This window comes from Ovis aries, chromosome X (genome assembly GCF_016772045.2).
Source record: "Ovis aries strain OAR_USU_Benz2616 breed Rambouillet chromosome X, ARS-UI_Ramb_v3.0, whole genome shotgun sequence".
In the NCBI taxonomy this organism is placed as follows: Eukaryota; Metazoa; Chordata; class Mammalia; order Artiodactyla; family Bovidae; genus Ovis; species Ovis aries.
In genome coordinates, this window is record NC_056080.1 from 35355782 (window position 1) to 35371337 (window position 15556).

Here is a 15556-nt window from a genome sequence, read left to right on the forward strand (position 1 = left end):
CTTCAGTCTTTACCAGCATCAGGGTATTTTCCAATGAGTCGGTTCTTCCTATCAGGTAGCCAAAGTATTGGAGCTTCAGTAACCATCTTTCTAATGAATGTGCAGGATTGATTTCCTTTAGGATTGACTGGTTTGATCTCCTTGCAATGTAAAGGGGCTCTCAAGAGTCTTTTCCAACACCACAGTTCAAAAGCACCAGTTCTTTACCTCTCAGCCTTCTATATGGTCCAACTCTCACATCCGTACATGACTATTGGATGCACCATAGCTTTGACTACATGGACCTGTGTCAGCAAAGTGAAATCTCTGATTTTTAATACACTGTCTAGGTTTGTCATAACTTTTCTTTCAAGGAGCAAGTATCTTAATTTAATGGATGCAGTGTTTTGGAGCCCAAGAAAATAAATTCTGTCACTGTTTCCATTGTTTCCCCATCTATTTTCCATGAAGTAATGGGACTGGATGTCATCCATGATCTTAGTTTTTTGAATGTTCAGTTTCAAGCCAGCTTTTTCACTCTCTTCTTTCACCCTCATCAAGAGGCTCTTCACTTTCTGCCATTAGAGTGGTATCATCGGCATACCAGAGGTTTTTGATATGTACAGGAGGGTTGCGGTTTCTCCAGGTTTTCACCAACAATTGTTATTTTCTGTCTTTTTGATTACAGCCATGGTAGTGGGTGCAAAATGTTCTCTCATTGTGCTTTTGAATTGTATTTTCTTTTTGACTAAGTGTTGAATATATATTGATGTATTTGCTTAGAGATACAACTATGTAAATTGTATATCTTATTTGGAGAAATGTCTTTCCCCAATTTTTAATTTGAATGTTTGCCTCCTCAGTATAGAGTTTAAGAATTGTTTATGTATTTTGAATATACGTCTTTTTTTCAGATATGATTTCCAAATATTTTCCCTAAATCTGTGTCTTTTTTTTCTCATTTTCTTCAGTCAGTTCAGTTCAGTCGCTCAGTCATGTCCGACTCTTAGCGACCCCATGGACTGCAGCCCACCAGGCTCCTCATCCATGGGATTTTTCAGGCAAGAGTACTGGAGTGGGGTGCCAGTGTCTTCTCCAACATTTATTATTAGGGAAACACAAAATAAAACCAAAATGAGATACTGCTATATAAATCTATTAGAATGGCTAAAAAACTTACCAGTTCAATTGTTGTTGAAAATTTGGGGAAACTGAGACTCTTGTATACTGCTAGTGGGATTGTGAAATTAAATTGGGTTGGCCAAAAAGTTCTTTTGGGTTTTTCCATAAGATATTATAGAAAAGTCAGAACAAACTTTTTGGCCAACTCAATACAACCATTTTGAAGAAGTTTGGCAGTTTCTTATACATTTAAACACACATCTACCATATTATCCATTCATTATACTCCTAATTATCTAAAGGACATGAAGGTATATTTTAAATAAAATACTTGTTTGTAAATACTTTAGCATCCTTAATTGTAATAGGCCATACCTGGGAAGCCAAGTGGTAACAGGTGATGTGTAAACATTCACCTGCTACTCAGTAATATAAAGGAATAGACTATTGACGCATGAAACATCTTCAATGGATCTCCAGAAAACTTGCTGAATCAAAGAAATCAGAGAAAAAACACACTTTCTGTATTATTCCACTCATATTAAAGTCTGGAAAATGCAACCTGATCTATAGTGACATAAAGCAAATGAGTGGTTGTCTGGAAAGGGGGAATACAGAGGATGGTGGTAGGGAGAAACTATGAAAGGGTACAAGAATACTTTTTAGAGTTATGTAAAAACTTTGGGCATTTAAAGAGAAAAACAAATAAAATGTAAATAATGAGTCATGAAAAAGTTGCCAGTTACTGTAAATTCTGGATAAGTGAACATAGATGCATTCATGAGAGGGGAGAGGGTGTGTACTGAAATGAGTTATAATTAGTGCTAGTAATTTTGTCATGTGATTTTCCACATCAGAATCTATTTGAATTTTGGCCAATAACCTCTAAATATCAAGTTATGAATGTCTTTATAAAATACTGTTAATAATTTCTGATATTATAGTATTTTAAGTGCTATTTTAATGAATTAATTGATCAAAATATTATGTGAATACTTGCAAAAATAAGTCAATGAATACATTTGTCAGCAATTAAACTTAGTAACTTTTTGTTTTTTCAGGGCCCTCTGTCCTTAACTTTGGTGATGTTTGTGTGAACTCAACAAATACTCATCTACTACATGTTATTAATATGCTACCAATTCACATTCTGATCCAATTAAATGTGAATTTGGAAGAACTTCAGAAAACCAGCCAATTTTCATATGTGATTCCACCTACAACTAGTACTTATATTTCAATGATATTTGAATCTCCCACCATTGGAAAATTTTGGAAGTAGGATTTATTTTCAAATTTCTATTTGCTAGAATCAAAAATGTCCGTTTGTGTATTTGCCCCAATTATTTTTGTATATGTCATATTTGGTTCTAAAAGGTAGAAGCTATATGTGCAGCAATTTGTGGATTCATATTTCAGTGTAATTACCTTTCATAATTATTTTGATTTATTTTTTACTAAGAATTGTGGATATCAATCCATAATATATGCATATTTACATGTACCTGAAGTCTGTCATTCAGTTAAGAGCTGTTATCCATTCAGTTTGGATGCTTTTGCTGTGTTACAGGTCTTTCACCTTCACAGTGAACAATATGCCTGGTGGACACATCCTAGTGATGGCAGTTGTCCTGCCAGTAAGACTTCAGCTATCTTCTAATGAGCTGATACTGAGACCACAAGGCTTCTTGGTGAAAACATGTTTTAGGGGGACGGTTAGGATGTATAATCATCAGAATTACTTTGTCAAATTTGAATGGCAATCGATAAATACAGGAAACGAGATGGCATTTTCCATTCGTCCAGCTAAAGGTAACAGTTTATTCTGTTTGTTTGATTTAGACATTCCTTTATTCGTGTGTTCAGGCCTTAGTCATATCTTAAGTGTATACTGTATAAAGGTGCTAAGAATGTATAAGTATATCACATATGATCTTGTGACAATGAGACATTCCTGCCCTCTTGGCTTTCCTGTGTCCTTTCCTCCCCCTCCCTCTCCCTCCCTCTTCATAGCTAATTTAGGAATAGTCTTCATTTGAGATCTAAGTAGACTATACTTCAGATAACAAAGGAGTCCTGGCATGTAGAATTCTTGTCTTAGGTGATTTTCCTGGGAAAATCATTTCCAAATCATGACTTTTGTATAACTCTACTGGCACAGTGCTAAAGAATTTGCCTACAATACAGGAGATGCAGGAGATGTGGATTTGATCCCTGGGTTGGAAAGATCCCCTGGAGGAGGAAATGGCATCCTACTCCAGTATTCTTGCCTGAAAAATCCCATGGACAGAGGAGGCTAGCAGGCTACAGTCTGTAGGGTTGCAAAGATTCAGACATGACTGAGCATGCACCAGTGCTGTTAATGGGGAGTGTTATAAACAAGCTTGAATATTAATTTAAGGGGCTTCATTGGTGGCTCAGATGGTAAAGAATCTGCCAGTAATGCAGGAGACCCAGGCTCAGTCCCTGGATTGGGAAGATACCCTGGAGAAAGAAATGGCAACCTACTCCAGTATTCTTGCCTGTAGAATTCCATGGACAGAGAAGCCTGGCAGGCTACAGTCCATGGGATCACAAAGAGTTGGACACTGAGCAACTGAACACTTTTAATACTTCACTTAATTTTAGTGCAGATATATGCAGAGATGGTAACAAATTTAACAAGTGGAGGAGGACTGTTCTTTTATTATGACTGGAGATCATTGGTATAACCGTATTTAATCTTTTTGTTAATCTGGATAGATTTAGCACAATCCCAGATTATAATTTATTAAGGATTTGAGATATACTTCCTCTGAATATTCAGCAGATTCATTTGACCAAGCTCTTTTTGTTGTTGTTGTTACTAATGCTGGAAATATTGGGTCCAGCCCCAATCTAGAGAAAAGCTGAGTAAATGATCAGAGAAGAAAAAGAAATTATTTCTATAGATTTCAGAGATTCTAGATAAACCTTCTTCAGTTTTTTTCAACAGGTGTCAGATGTAGTTATATTATCTGCATTCCAGATGTAGGTTCTGATCAAGCATGTGATACGGCACTAAAGGTATCTGGAAAGCACTGCACATCAGCACTTTTCCATGTATTTCTCCATCCTAGCCAGGGTTGAGTGGTTGGGCTTCCCCCTTATGGCTTCCATGAAAATGCTGTGATAAAGATTCGTTAGTCAAAGTGGAATTACAGTGCAGTGGTAAAAGAATCTGCTTGTCAATGCACTGGATGCAAGAGACACTATTATAGAATTAACAAGTTTTTAACTTAGAGGCTTCCCTGGTGGCTCAGGGGTAAAAATTCCACCTGCCAATGCAAGAGATGCAAGTTTGATCACTGAGTCAGGAAGATTCCGTAAAGGAGGAAATGGCAACCCATTCCAGTATTCTTGCCTGGAGCCTGGTGGGCTGTAGTCTATGGGGTCACAGAGAATCAGACACGACTGAGCACACACATACGCAAACTTCTCATGGTTTTTAGTACTATGTTTTACAGAAAAAAAATTAGTATTTGCTTTTCTTTGGGTTGCTCATAACATGTCTTACTTTTTTTTTTTAATCAAAGCAAAAACAGACATTTAATTCCAAATACAGTATGAGTAGGCCACGACTGAGCATGCAATGAACAAAAATAACAGACAGTGTTTCTGTGAATGATATGATTATTAGCCTTTAAGTACTTTTACTTTTTTTAGAATACAAATGCTACAATACTGAAATGTATTTCATATATTATTGAGGAAAGTCTGCATGATTTCAGAGAAGGCGATGGCACCCCACTCCAGTACTCTTGCCTGGAAAATCCTAATGACGGAGGAGCCTGGTAGGCTGCAGTCCATGGGGTCTCTAAGAGTTGGATACCACTGAGCGACTTCACTTTTCACTTTTCACTTTCATGCATTGGAGAAGGAAACGGCAACCCACTCCAGTATTCTTGCCTGGAGAATCCCAGGGACAGGGGAGCCTGGTGGGCTGCTGTCTATGGGGTCGCACAGAGTCAGACACGACTGAAGTGACTTAGCATAGCATGCATGATTTATACACATAGATTTCTCTTATATCATTTTCTGTTTGATGCTCAGAATTTTCATAAAATAATTACTCAATTTTATTTTTGCCTCTTTGTATAGATCATTTTATTGAGTCACATTTTTCTTATGTCCCTTTTGATATATTGTGTTGGGGAAGAAGACATTTTCTTCTACCCTTCAGTCGTGTCTGACTCTTGGCGAGCCCATGGCCTTCCTAACCATCACCAACTCCTGGAGTCTACTCATACTTATCTCCATTGAGTCGGTGGTGACATCCAACCATCTCATCCTCTGTCATCCTCTTCTTCTCATGCCTTCAAACTTTCACAGCATCAGGGTCTTTTCCAATGAGTCAGCTCTTTGCATCAGGTGGCCAAAGTATTGGAGCTTGGGCTTCAACGTCAGTCCTTCCAGTGAACACTCAGGACTGATCTCCTTTAGGATGCACTGGTTGGATCTCCTTGCAGTCCAAGGGACTCTCAAGGATCTTCTTCAACACCACAGTTCAAAAGCATCAATTCTTCAGTGCTCAGCTTTCTTTATAGTCCAACTCTCACATCCATACATGACTACTGGAAAAACCATAGCCTCGATGAGATGGACCTTTGTTGGTAATGTCTCTGCTTTTTAATATGCTATCTAGGTTGGTCATAGCTTTCCTTCTAAGGAGTAAGCATCCTTTAATTTCATGGCTGTGATCACCATCTGCAGTGATTTTTGAGCCCAGAAAAATAAAGTCTGACACTGTTTCCACTGTTTCCCCATCTATTTGCCATGAAGTGATGGGACCAGATGCCACGATCTTAGTTTTCCGAATGTTGAGCTTTAAGCCAACTTTTTCACTCTCCTCTTTCACTTTCATCAAGAGGCTCTTTAGTTCTTCTTCGCTTTCTGCCATAAGGGTGGTGTCATCTGCATATCTGAGGTTATTGATATTTCTCCTGGCAATCTTGATTCCAGCTTGTGCTTCTTCCAGCCCAGCGTTTCTCATGATGTACTCTGCATAGAAGTTAAATAAGCAGGGTGACAAATATACAGCCTTGATGTACTCCTTTCCCAACTTGGAACCAGTCTGTTGTTCCATGTCCAGTTCTAACTGTTGCTTCCTGACCTGCATACAGATTTCTCATGAGGCAGGTCAGGTGGTCTGTATTCCCATCTCTTTCAGAATTTTCCACAGTTTATTGTGATCCACACAGTCAAAGGCTTTGGCATAGTCAATAAAGCAGAAATAGATGTTTTTCTGGAACTCTCTTGCTTTTTCCATGATCCAGCAGATGTTGGCAATTTGATCTCTGGTTCCTCTGCCTTTTCTCAAACCAGTGTGAACATCGGGAAGTTCACAGTTCATGTACTGTTAAAGCCTGGCTTGGAGAATTTTAAGCATTACTAGCATGTGAGATGAGTGCAGTTAAGAATTAAATTGACAGATTAACAGGAGAAAAGCAAAAGTTTAATAACATATATTGATGAGAGAGACCCAGGAAAACCCAATTACTTGACAGAGTGGCCAAAATCCTCACCTTAAATATCATCTTCAACTAAAGGCAAAAGTGGATGTTTGAGATAGTGGCTTGGGGCTTCAAAGGAGAGAAAACAAATTCACATGGAGATGGGATAGCAAATGTTTGGGAAACAAATATTTGCTGGGTTATGCAAAGACCAGAATTGAGGAAACTACCATCATATGTGAGTCAGCCTGACTCAAGGCAAAGTTTGCTGTGATTGTCACTCATCTCTCTGTTCAGTGTCCTGTGCCTTTGAATCTCAGGTGATCCTACCTTTCTGAAGGAATAGCTTCTAACTCATTCTTTCCATCAAGTATTATATTGTTAGTTCAAAGGAGATGATAATTTGAACAGGTAAAGCAACTCACAGCAAATGTGCCTGATCCCTCCTGGGTTCTAAATCTATTTGAATTACAGAAATGTGTTAGTAAAAACTACATCAGAAGTTGCATCTCTAGGTATGTGAACATTGAAACAAATGAACAAAAGAAGCCTCTTGTTAATGATAATTCCTTCCTTGAAAAAACTGGATGAATAGTGTATTTCAGAGTGTTGAGAAATGTGGAAGATTTGGAAATGTGAACAGGGATCACAAATAATTTTCTGCCATTTAGATACAAAGTAATTTCTAATCCTAGAGTGTCACTTCATTGATAAATTTTATTTTTTCTAAATATTAGCATATTTTTATCAAATATTGCTATATGTCTATTAGAGTATAAGGTGTTCCCTGTATTTTATTTAACTCAAAAAGTTTTAAAATGTCATTATATTTATATGACAAAAAGACTCTGATGCTGGGAGGGATTGGGGGCAGGAGGAGAAGGGGACGACAGAGGATGAGATGGCTGGATGGCATCACTGACTCGATGGACGTGAATCTGAGTGAACTCTGGGAGTTGGTGATGGACAGGGAGGCCTGGCGTGCTGCAATTCATGGGGTCGCAAAGAGTTGGACATGACTGAGCGACTGAACTGATATTTATATGCCAGTTCTTATTTTAGATATTAAAAAATAAATATAATAAAAATGTAGTATAACCTTCTTATTCTCTCTAAATTCTCTGTAGGCACTGTTGAACCATACTCCTCATTGGAATGTGAAGTAACATGGCAGCCAGCTTTTGATTCTCCAGAAAGGGGAGAATTTATTCTTCATGTCAGTGAAGGAAACACGCTGAAACTGAAATGTCTTGCACATGTAATGACTTCCTTTGAATATGATTTTTATTTTGCAGGTTCTAAATTGGTTGGTATGCATATGTGTATATGAAAGTGAAAGTGTTGGTCACTTAGTCGTATCTGACTGTGTGTGTCTCCATGGACTGTAGCCCACCAGGCTCTACTGTCCGTGGAATTCTCCAGGCAAGAATAATGGAGTGGGTTGCCATGTCCTTCTCCAGGGATCGAACCCAGGTCTCCTGCATTGCAGGCAGATTCTTTACTGTTTGAGCTTCCCGGGAAGCCAAACAACTATGTATATATAGTTGGGTATATATACTATGTTAGTAAAATCTGATTTTGTTTGAAATACTTAGTTAACTAAATTGTCTTAGAATCTTCTTGGAGCCACTTCTCTACCATAAATGAAGACTTTGCTAAAAAAAAAAAAAAGTGTCTTATCTATTAACTCAGAAATCCATGGCTGTATACCAGTAATGCTAGATTCTTATTAGAGACTTGATATGTATTAGAGAGTCTGTAAATATACCATAACACCATGGGAGCTGCTTAAAATTAAATTGTTTCATTAATAAATGCCAAAAATAGAGAAAATTTTTTTTGCCCTATTGTATTGCATTTTTGCTATTCTCAGTTCAGTTCAGTCGCTTAGTCATGTCCAACTCTTTGTGACCCTGTCCATCCCTGTCCATCACCAACTCCCGGAACTTGCTCAAACTCATGTCCATCAAGTCAGTGATGCCATCAAACCATCTCATCCTCTGTCGTTTACTTCTCCTCCTGCCTTCAATCTTTCCCAGCATCAGGGTCTTTTCAAAGGAGTCACTCCTTCACATCAGGTGGCCAAAGTGTTGGAGCTTCAGCTTCAGTATCAGTCCTTCCAACGAATATTCAGGACTGATTTCCTTTAGGATTGACTGGTTTGATCTCCTTGCAATCCAAGGGACTCTCAAGAGTCTTCTCCAACACCACAGTTCAAAAGCACCAATTCTTTGGCCCTCAGCTTTCTTTATAGTCCAACTCTCACATCCATACATGACTTCTGGAAAAACCATAGCTTTGACTATACAGACCTTTGTCAGCAAAGTAATGTCTCTGCTTTTTAATATGCTGTCTAGGTTTGTCATTGCTTTTCTTCCAAGGAACAAATGTCTTTTAATTTCATGGCTGCAGTCACCATCTGCAGTGATTTTGGAGCCCAGAAAAATAAAGTCTGTCATTGTTTCCATTGTTTCCCCATCTGTTTGCCATGAAGTGATGGGACCAATGCCATGATCTTAGTTTTCTGAATGTTGAGTTTTAACTCAGCTTTTTCACTCTCCTCTTTCACTTTCATTAAGAGGCTCTTTAGTTCCTCTTCACTTTCTACCATAAGGGTGATGTCATCTGAGGTTATTGATATTTCTCCCAGCAGTCTTGATTCCAGTTTGTGCTTCATCCAGCCCAGCATTTCGTGTGATGTACTCAGCATATAAGTTAAATAAGCAGTGTGACAATATGCAGCCTTGACATACTCCTTTCCCAATTTGGAACCATTCTGGTGTTCCATTTCCAGTTCTAACTGTTGCTTCTTGACCTGCATATAGATTTCTCAGGAGGCAGGTCAGGTGGTCTGTTATTCCTGTCTCTCTAATAATTTTTCACAGTTTATTGTGATCCACACAGTCAAAGGCTTTGGCATAGTCAGTAAAGCAGAAGTAGATGTTTTTCTGGAATTCTTTTGCTTTTTCTATTATCGAGTGGATGTTGACAATTTGATCTCTGGTTCCTCTGCCTTTTCTAAATCCAGCTTGAGCATCTGGATGTTCTTGGTTCATGTACTGTTGAAGCCTGCCTTGGAGAATTTTGAGCATTAGTTTTCTAGTGTGATATGAGGGCAATGTGCGGTAGTGTGAACATTCTTTGGCATTGCCTTTCTTTGCTATTGGAATGAAAACTGACCTTTCTAGTCCTGTGGCCACTACTGAGTTTTCCAAATTTGCTGGCATATTGAGTGCAGCACTTCAGCAGCAGCATCTTTTAGAATTTGAAATAGCTTAGCTGGAATTCCATCACCTCTACTAGCTTTGTTTGTAGTGATGCTTCCTAAGGCCCAGTTCACTTCATGTTCCAGCATGTCTGGCTTAAGGTGAGTGATCACACCATTGTGGTTACTTGGGTCACAGCAATGTGAATCAGTTAGAACTATACATATATCTACTCTTTTTTTGTTTGTTTTAGATTCTTTTCCCAGATAGATCATTACAGAGTTTTGTGTAGAGTTCCCGATGCCAGGTGACGCTAGTGGTAAAGAACCTGCCTGCCAATGCAAGCTGTATAAGAGACGTGAGTTCCATCCCTGAGTTGGAAAGATCCCCTGGAGGAGAGCATGGCAACCCACTCCCGTATTCTTGCCTGGAGAAAACCATTGTCAGAGGAGCCTGGCGAGCTATAATCCATAGCTTTGCGAAGAGTCAGACGTGACTGAAGCGACTTAGCATGCACATACCCATTTTGGTCATTGCAGAGTACTGAGTAGAGTTCCCTGTGCTATACAGTAGGCCCTTATTAGTTATCTATATTATATATACTAATGTGTATATGGGGCTTCCCTGGTGGCTCAGATGGTGAAGAATCTGCCTACAATGTGGGAGACTCAGGTTCGATTGCTGGGTTGGGAAGATCCCCTGGAGAAAGGAATGGCTACCCCCTCAAGTATTCTTGCCTGTGAAATTCCATGGATGGACAAGCCTGGTGGGCTACAGTCCATGGGGTTGCAAAGAGTTGGACATGACTGAGTGGCACAGACACTCACATATGATGTTTGTATGTCAATCTCAATCTCATAATTTATCCCTCTTCTTTCCCCATACCACCGGTAGCCATAAGGTATCATTTATTAATTATTGTGTCTCAGATATGATGCACAATGATATATAGGTATTATCTAATTTAATCCTTATAACAACTCTATAAGGTATATATTAATTACTCAGTTGCTGGGTATAGAAATGGAGCATTAGAATGGTTAACTATCTAGTACAAGTTCACATGTGCAGTAAATGCCCTACTTGAATTTATATCCAAAGTGATCTGCCTACACAGCGTTTGCCTTTACCCTCTCGTAAAATTTGATTTCCACTTTCCCTACACTGGGTTGATTAAGAATTAAACTCTGAGATATCAGAATACTGAATTAAATTATTTTTGGCAAATTTTTGAAGCTCTTGAAGTTAAGTGAACTGTGAAGTGTTACTCTAAGAAAATAAAGATGGAAGAACACAAAATGATTAAATAAAATGTTCATTTAAGGTTTGTCATTAACTGTGAAGGACTTACTCGACCATTTGATCTTTTGTTAGCTTTTTTAAAAGGTTACTGTTCCAGTTATCCAAATCATGTTCTTTAAGAATATATTAAAATCTCCTTATACAGTAAAAAATAATATGTATTACTTACATTAGCATCTAGAGGAATTGGGTTTCCCTGGTGGCTCAGATAGTAAAGAATCTTCCTGCAATGCAGGAGACCAGAGGTCATCCCTGGGTTGGGAAGATCTCCTGCAGAAGGAAATGGCAACCCACTCCCGAATTCTTGCATGAAAAATCCCAAGGACAGAGGAACCTGGGGGTCACAAAAGAGTCAGACATGACTGAGTAACACTTTGAATTTTCACTTTCTGGAGGAATTAGAAATTTTGAGTTTTAGTTTGTGTTGGTTATTGTTTGTTTTCCTTTAAAATGGGAGAGGTGGATAGTATCAGCATTTCCAAAAAAAACATTTTAAGTTCCAGTAGTTCTGTGAAGTGGTTTGTGTAGGACTGCATGAGGGACTCCTGTGCTTAAATAATTCTGTACATCACAGTGAACTACTTTCCCAGTCTCAGATAAGCAAAGTATGCATTATCAGTATGTTAAGCTCTTTGAGAAGACTTCTAGTAGAAACTTGCCTAGATAGTATTTTAACACACACATTATTTCCCACCTTGTACATAGTGGGGTAGGTGATCTCTAATATCCCCTACAGTGACTATTCTACACGATTCTCTGTCATGGATTTACCTCCTCCTTAGAGTTTTCTTGCTCTCCCTGCCTTCTTCAGTTTAGGATTACGTTATAAATATTCAATTCTTTTCTCTTCAACACACCATAAAATCTGATAACACTTCACATTTTAGAAATTTCTGTGAAGCTGAAAAAAGCTTGAGTTATCTGATGGGGGATTAAAAAAAAACATGTTTACAATTATTTCAATTTCATGTTCTCTTTCTTCTTATTATTAGCTTGGACACTCCAAGGTAACATTTTTAGAGCCACGGATACTCTTTAGCAATATTCCTCAAGGGCTAACAACTTGGAGGAAAGCCATTCTTCACAATGTAGGACAAAACCATGCTTATTTCAAGGTAATGTAGAATCTTGGAATCTTACTTGAATCAGATCATACTATAACTTGAAATATTTGTTTGCTATGAGTTCTGTGCCGTTAATACTTTAGCCTTTATACATCAGCTAATGTTAATATTTTGATTTTTCATACGAGATTTATCTGAATACATTTCATCTATTGTAATATGTCATCCTTTTAATTTCCCATAAAATTTGCCTCTTTCTGTCTCTCTCTTCCTTAGTCTCTCCTTTTTTTCTGCTCTTACCCCTCTTTTTCTTTCTTTCTGTTATTTTGTTTTACTGAAAAAAAAGATGTAGAAAAAAATTGAAAAACAACCATACATTTTTTTTTTATGTTCAGTATATGCTTTTCCTTTTTTTCCCTCATTTTCACTCTGTCATTAAGACTGTTATGGTAGCAAGTGGGACCTAGATAAAGACCATTCTAAAGATACTCTGTTTATAGTTATTACTCCTGATTTAATTTGTGTGGTGCATGATATTTAAATTGGGTTTCCCTGGTGGCTCAGATAGTTAAGAATCTGACTGCAACGCAGGAGACCCAGGTTCGATCCCTGGGCAGTGGTTGTTGTTGTTGTTTAAACCAACATTAAAATCTCCTAATAGTGACAGTAGAGGTTAGTATTTGAGAGCTTTCTTTCAAGCTTTATATTTACATGTCTTCTACCCAAACAAGCAAAGGAGAATACCCTTTTCTACTCTGTTGTTCAGAATTAGTTCTTAGATCTTAGGAGGTATTCCATCATCCTAAAAATATCTTAACCAATTTCCCTTCAAATTATTCTGACTTAAGGAATGATAGATAAACCTAAATTGGCTTCTGACAAACCATACCTTAACTCTTTTGGTAAGTTACTTTTTTGAACGTTGAAATGATATCTTAGACACTAGACTATAAGTAAATAATAAAGAGGAGGTTACTTCATCACCTTGCCTTCCCACTAACTTTGCTTTCAGTTTTTTAGGATCAGGGTAAAGGCAAGCTATCAAAATAGTATCTAGAATTTTGGCATCTCTCCAATAGATATATCTCATTCTTTTATAAGTTTTTCAAAGTCTCAAAATGACTTCATTATCCTATTTGAATTGGAAGATGTCACTGCTGAAAGTTCTGTTTGTGGGTTAGGGGTGCAAATCCTTGTTGAAATTCAAAATGTTTGTCTGCTGTTTGAAAATCTATTCAGATCATCTCATGCCCTGTACCTATAGGTCATCTCTCTATGTAGTGGTGTAGAAGCAAACTATGAAAATTTTGGAATGATTACTTTAAAGGATAATGTCACATTTTTACAAATTTTTTGATTATAGGTTTGTGACCAGAGTCTTTTGTCTATGATTAATATTGTTCCATCACAAGGAATCATTCCACTGGGGGGACTAACTGTTCTCAATATCTCCTGTACTCCTACCGTTAAAGAAAAATTTGACACAAGAGCAAAGGTATGTTTATGCATATGTGTTCTCACTTCTTATATATGTCTCTATGGATTTGTTTGGTTATGATATTTGTAATAGGTATAATGCTATAAAGTGTTGTGTACTTGTTGATTCTTAGAAAGCTTGTTTTAATGGTTTCTTCTAATGGGGATGGGTTTTAATATTATGATACTAAAGAGTAGTTTGGGGCTTCCCTGGTGGCTCAGACGGTAAAGCATCTGCCCGCAATGTGGGAGACCCGGGTTCGATTCCTGGGTCGGGAAGATCCCCTGGAGAAGGAAATGACAGCCCACTCCAGCACTCTTGCCTGGGAAATCCCTTGGACAGAGGAGCCTGATAGGCTACAGTCCATGGAGTTGTGAAGAGTCGGACATGACTAAGCAACTTCACTTTCACTTTTCACTTTCCTGCACTGGAGAAGGAAATGGCAACCCACTCCAATGTTCTTGCCTGGAGAATCCCAGGGACGAGGGATCCTGGTGGGCTGCTGTCTGTGGGGTCACACAGAGTCGGACACTACTGACATGACTTAGCAGCAGCAGTAGCAGCAGCAGCTTAATATAATAAATATCAATTTGCTTGGCCCTGAAATAAAAAACCTAATAATTATATCCTACCTTTATAAAGAATTTTGTACTGAAAGATGTTTATAAATTACATATTATGATATATGGTCTGATATTTGGACAGAATTTTTTATATGCTATTCTGGAAATAGTAAAAAATATAGCCACTAAAATATAGGTTTTACTGAGAGATTAATTGGCACTGTATTTCAAACAACTATACTGCTTTTACGAAGTTTATCTTTTAACATTATAATGAGATTCATTTATTCATCTATTCCCTGGGTATTTATTGGGCATACATTATGTGTTAGGTTCTTCTGTACATGCTAGGAATGTAAAATTGAACAAGATAGCTAGCGTCCTTGTTCTCTGAAAGTGTACAATCTGATGGGGGATGCAAACAACTCAAAATTAAAAGATGTATGGTAAGTATAATGGTGGAGAAATGCAGTAGGCTAAGGGAGTACACAGGAGAGATTTGCAGCCCAGGCTTAACATGGTCAGGGGCAGTTTCCAAGGGGAAGATGCATCTAAAAGACACCAAAGTTAAAAATCATCCAGAGGAAAGGGGTAGTAGTGGGGTGAAGGAGGAGGAGAAGAAAAAGTACTTAAGGGACCATGGTCAGATATAGGAGGAGAGAGTGAGCTATGAGGCAGATATGAAAAAACTTAGTTTAACATGGCTTTATAGATTGAATGAATAGTGGAGAAAGATATGAATATTTATAGACCTGTATAAATTTTAGGTCATACAGGTCCTTATCAACAATTTAGGAACTCAAAATTTTGTCTTAAGGACTAGGAGTCTTTAGCGTGGAGAGTTTCACAATCAGATTTGCATTTTTCAGACATCACTTGGGTTATAGAGTAGCATTCAACTGGGACCAGTGCAATTATTAGTCTGGTAATGATGTCCAGGCAGGAGAAGATTGTGTTCTTTGTTAGGAGACAGGGTTCTAGACAAATTCATGTCAAATTTAAGAGATGAACATTTAGGGTTTGATGATTGGAAGGGGTCACATATAAGTAAAATAGTAAGTCAAGAGTTAGACAGATGAACTACATTCAATGAGAAAGAGATTAGAGGATAAGTAGCAGATTTTAGAGGGAAATCATGAGTTTGAAGCACCTTTTGCATCCCTATGTAGAGGTGTCTAATATGTCTAATAAAGAGGCCATTGCTTATGCATATTGGTCTGAAGGCTAAGGATTAATTTTAGAGATGATAGAGATTATTTCTGTTACCCGTATAAAGACCAAGAATGAGTGTAAGTGGGCTGAATATGTTGATGAGAAGTTGAAATGATAAACTTTGTAAGAAGTTAAATAAAAAAGGAAATAGAGACAGGTA

The 15556-nt window shown here is 37.8% G+C and overlaps 1 protein-coding gene across 1 annotated transcript in view; it reads left to right on the plus strand.

Annotated features, from left to right (window-relative positions):
• Positions 1–15556, plus strand: part of CFAP47 (cilia and flagella associated protein 47) — a 507991-nt gene that overhangs the window by 45590 nt on the left and 446845 nt on the right. Inside the window, exons 14-18 of the mRNA XM_042241764.2 lie at positions 2163–2379; positions 2672–2913; positions 7700–7830; positions 12073–12195; positions 13508–13639. Coding sequence (XP_042097698.1) covers positions 2163–2379; positions 2672–2913; positions 7700–7830; positions 12073–12195; positions 13508–13639 — 845 coding nt within the window. The remainder of the gene's footprint in view (positions 1–2162; positions 2380–2671; positions 2914–7699; positions 7831–12072; positions 12196–13507; positions 13640–15556) is intronic.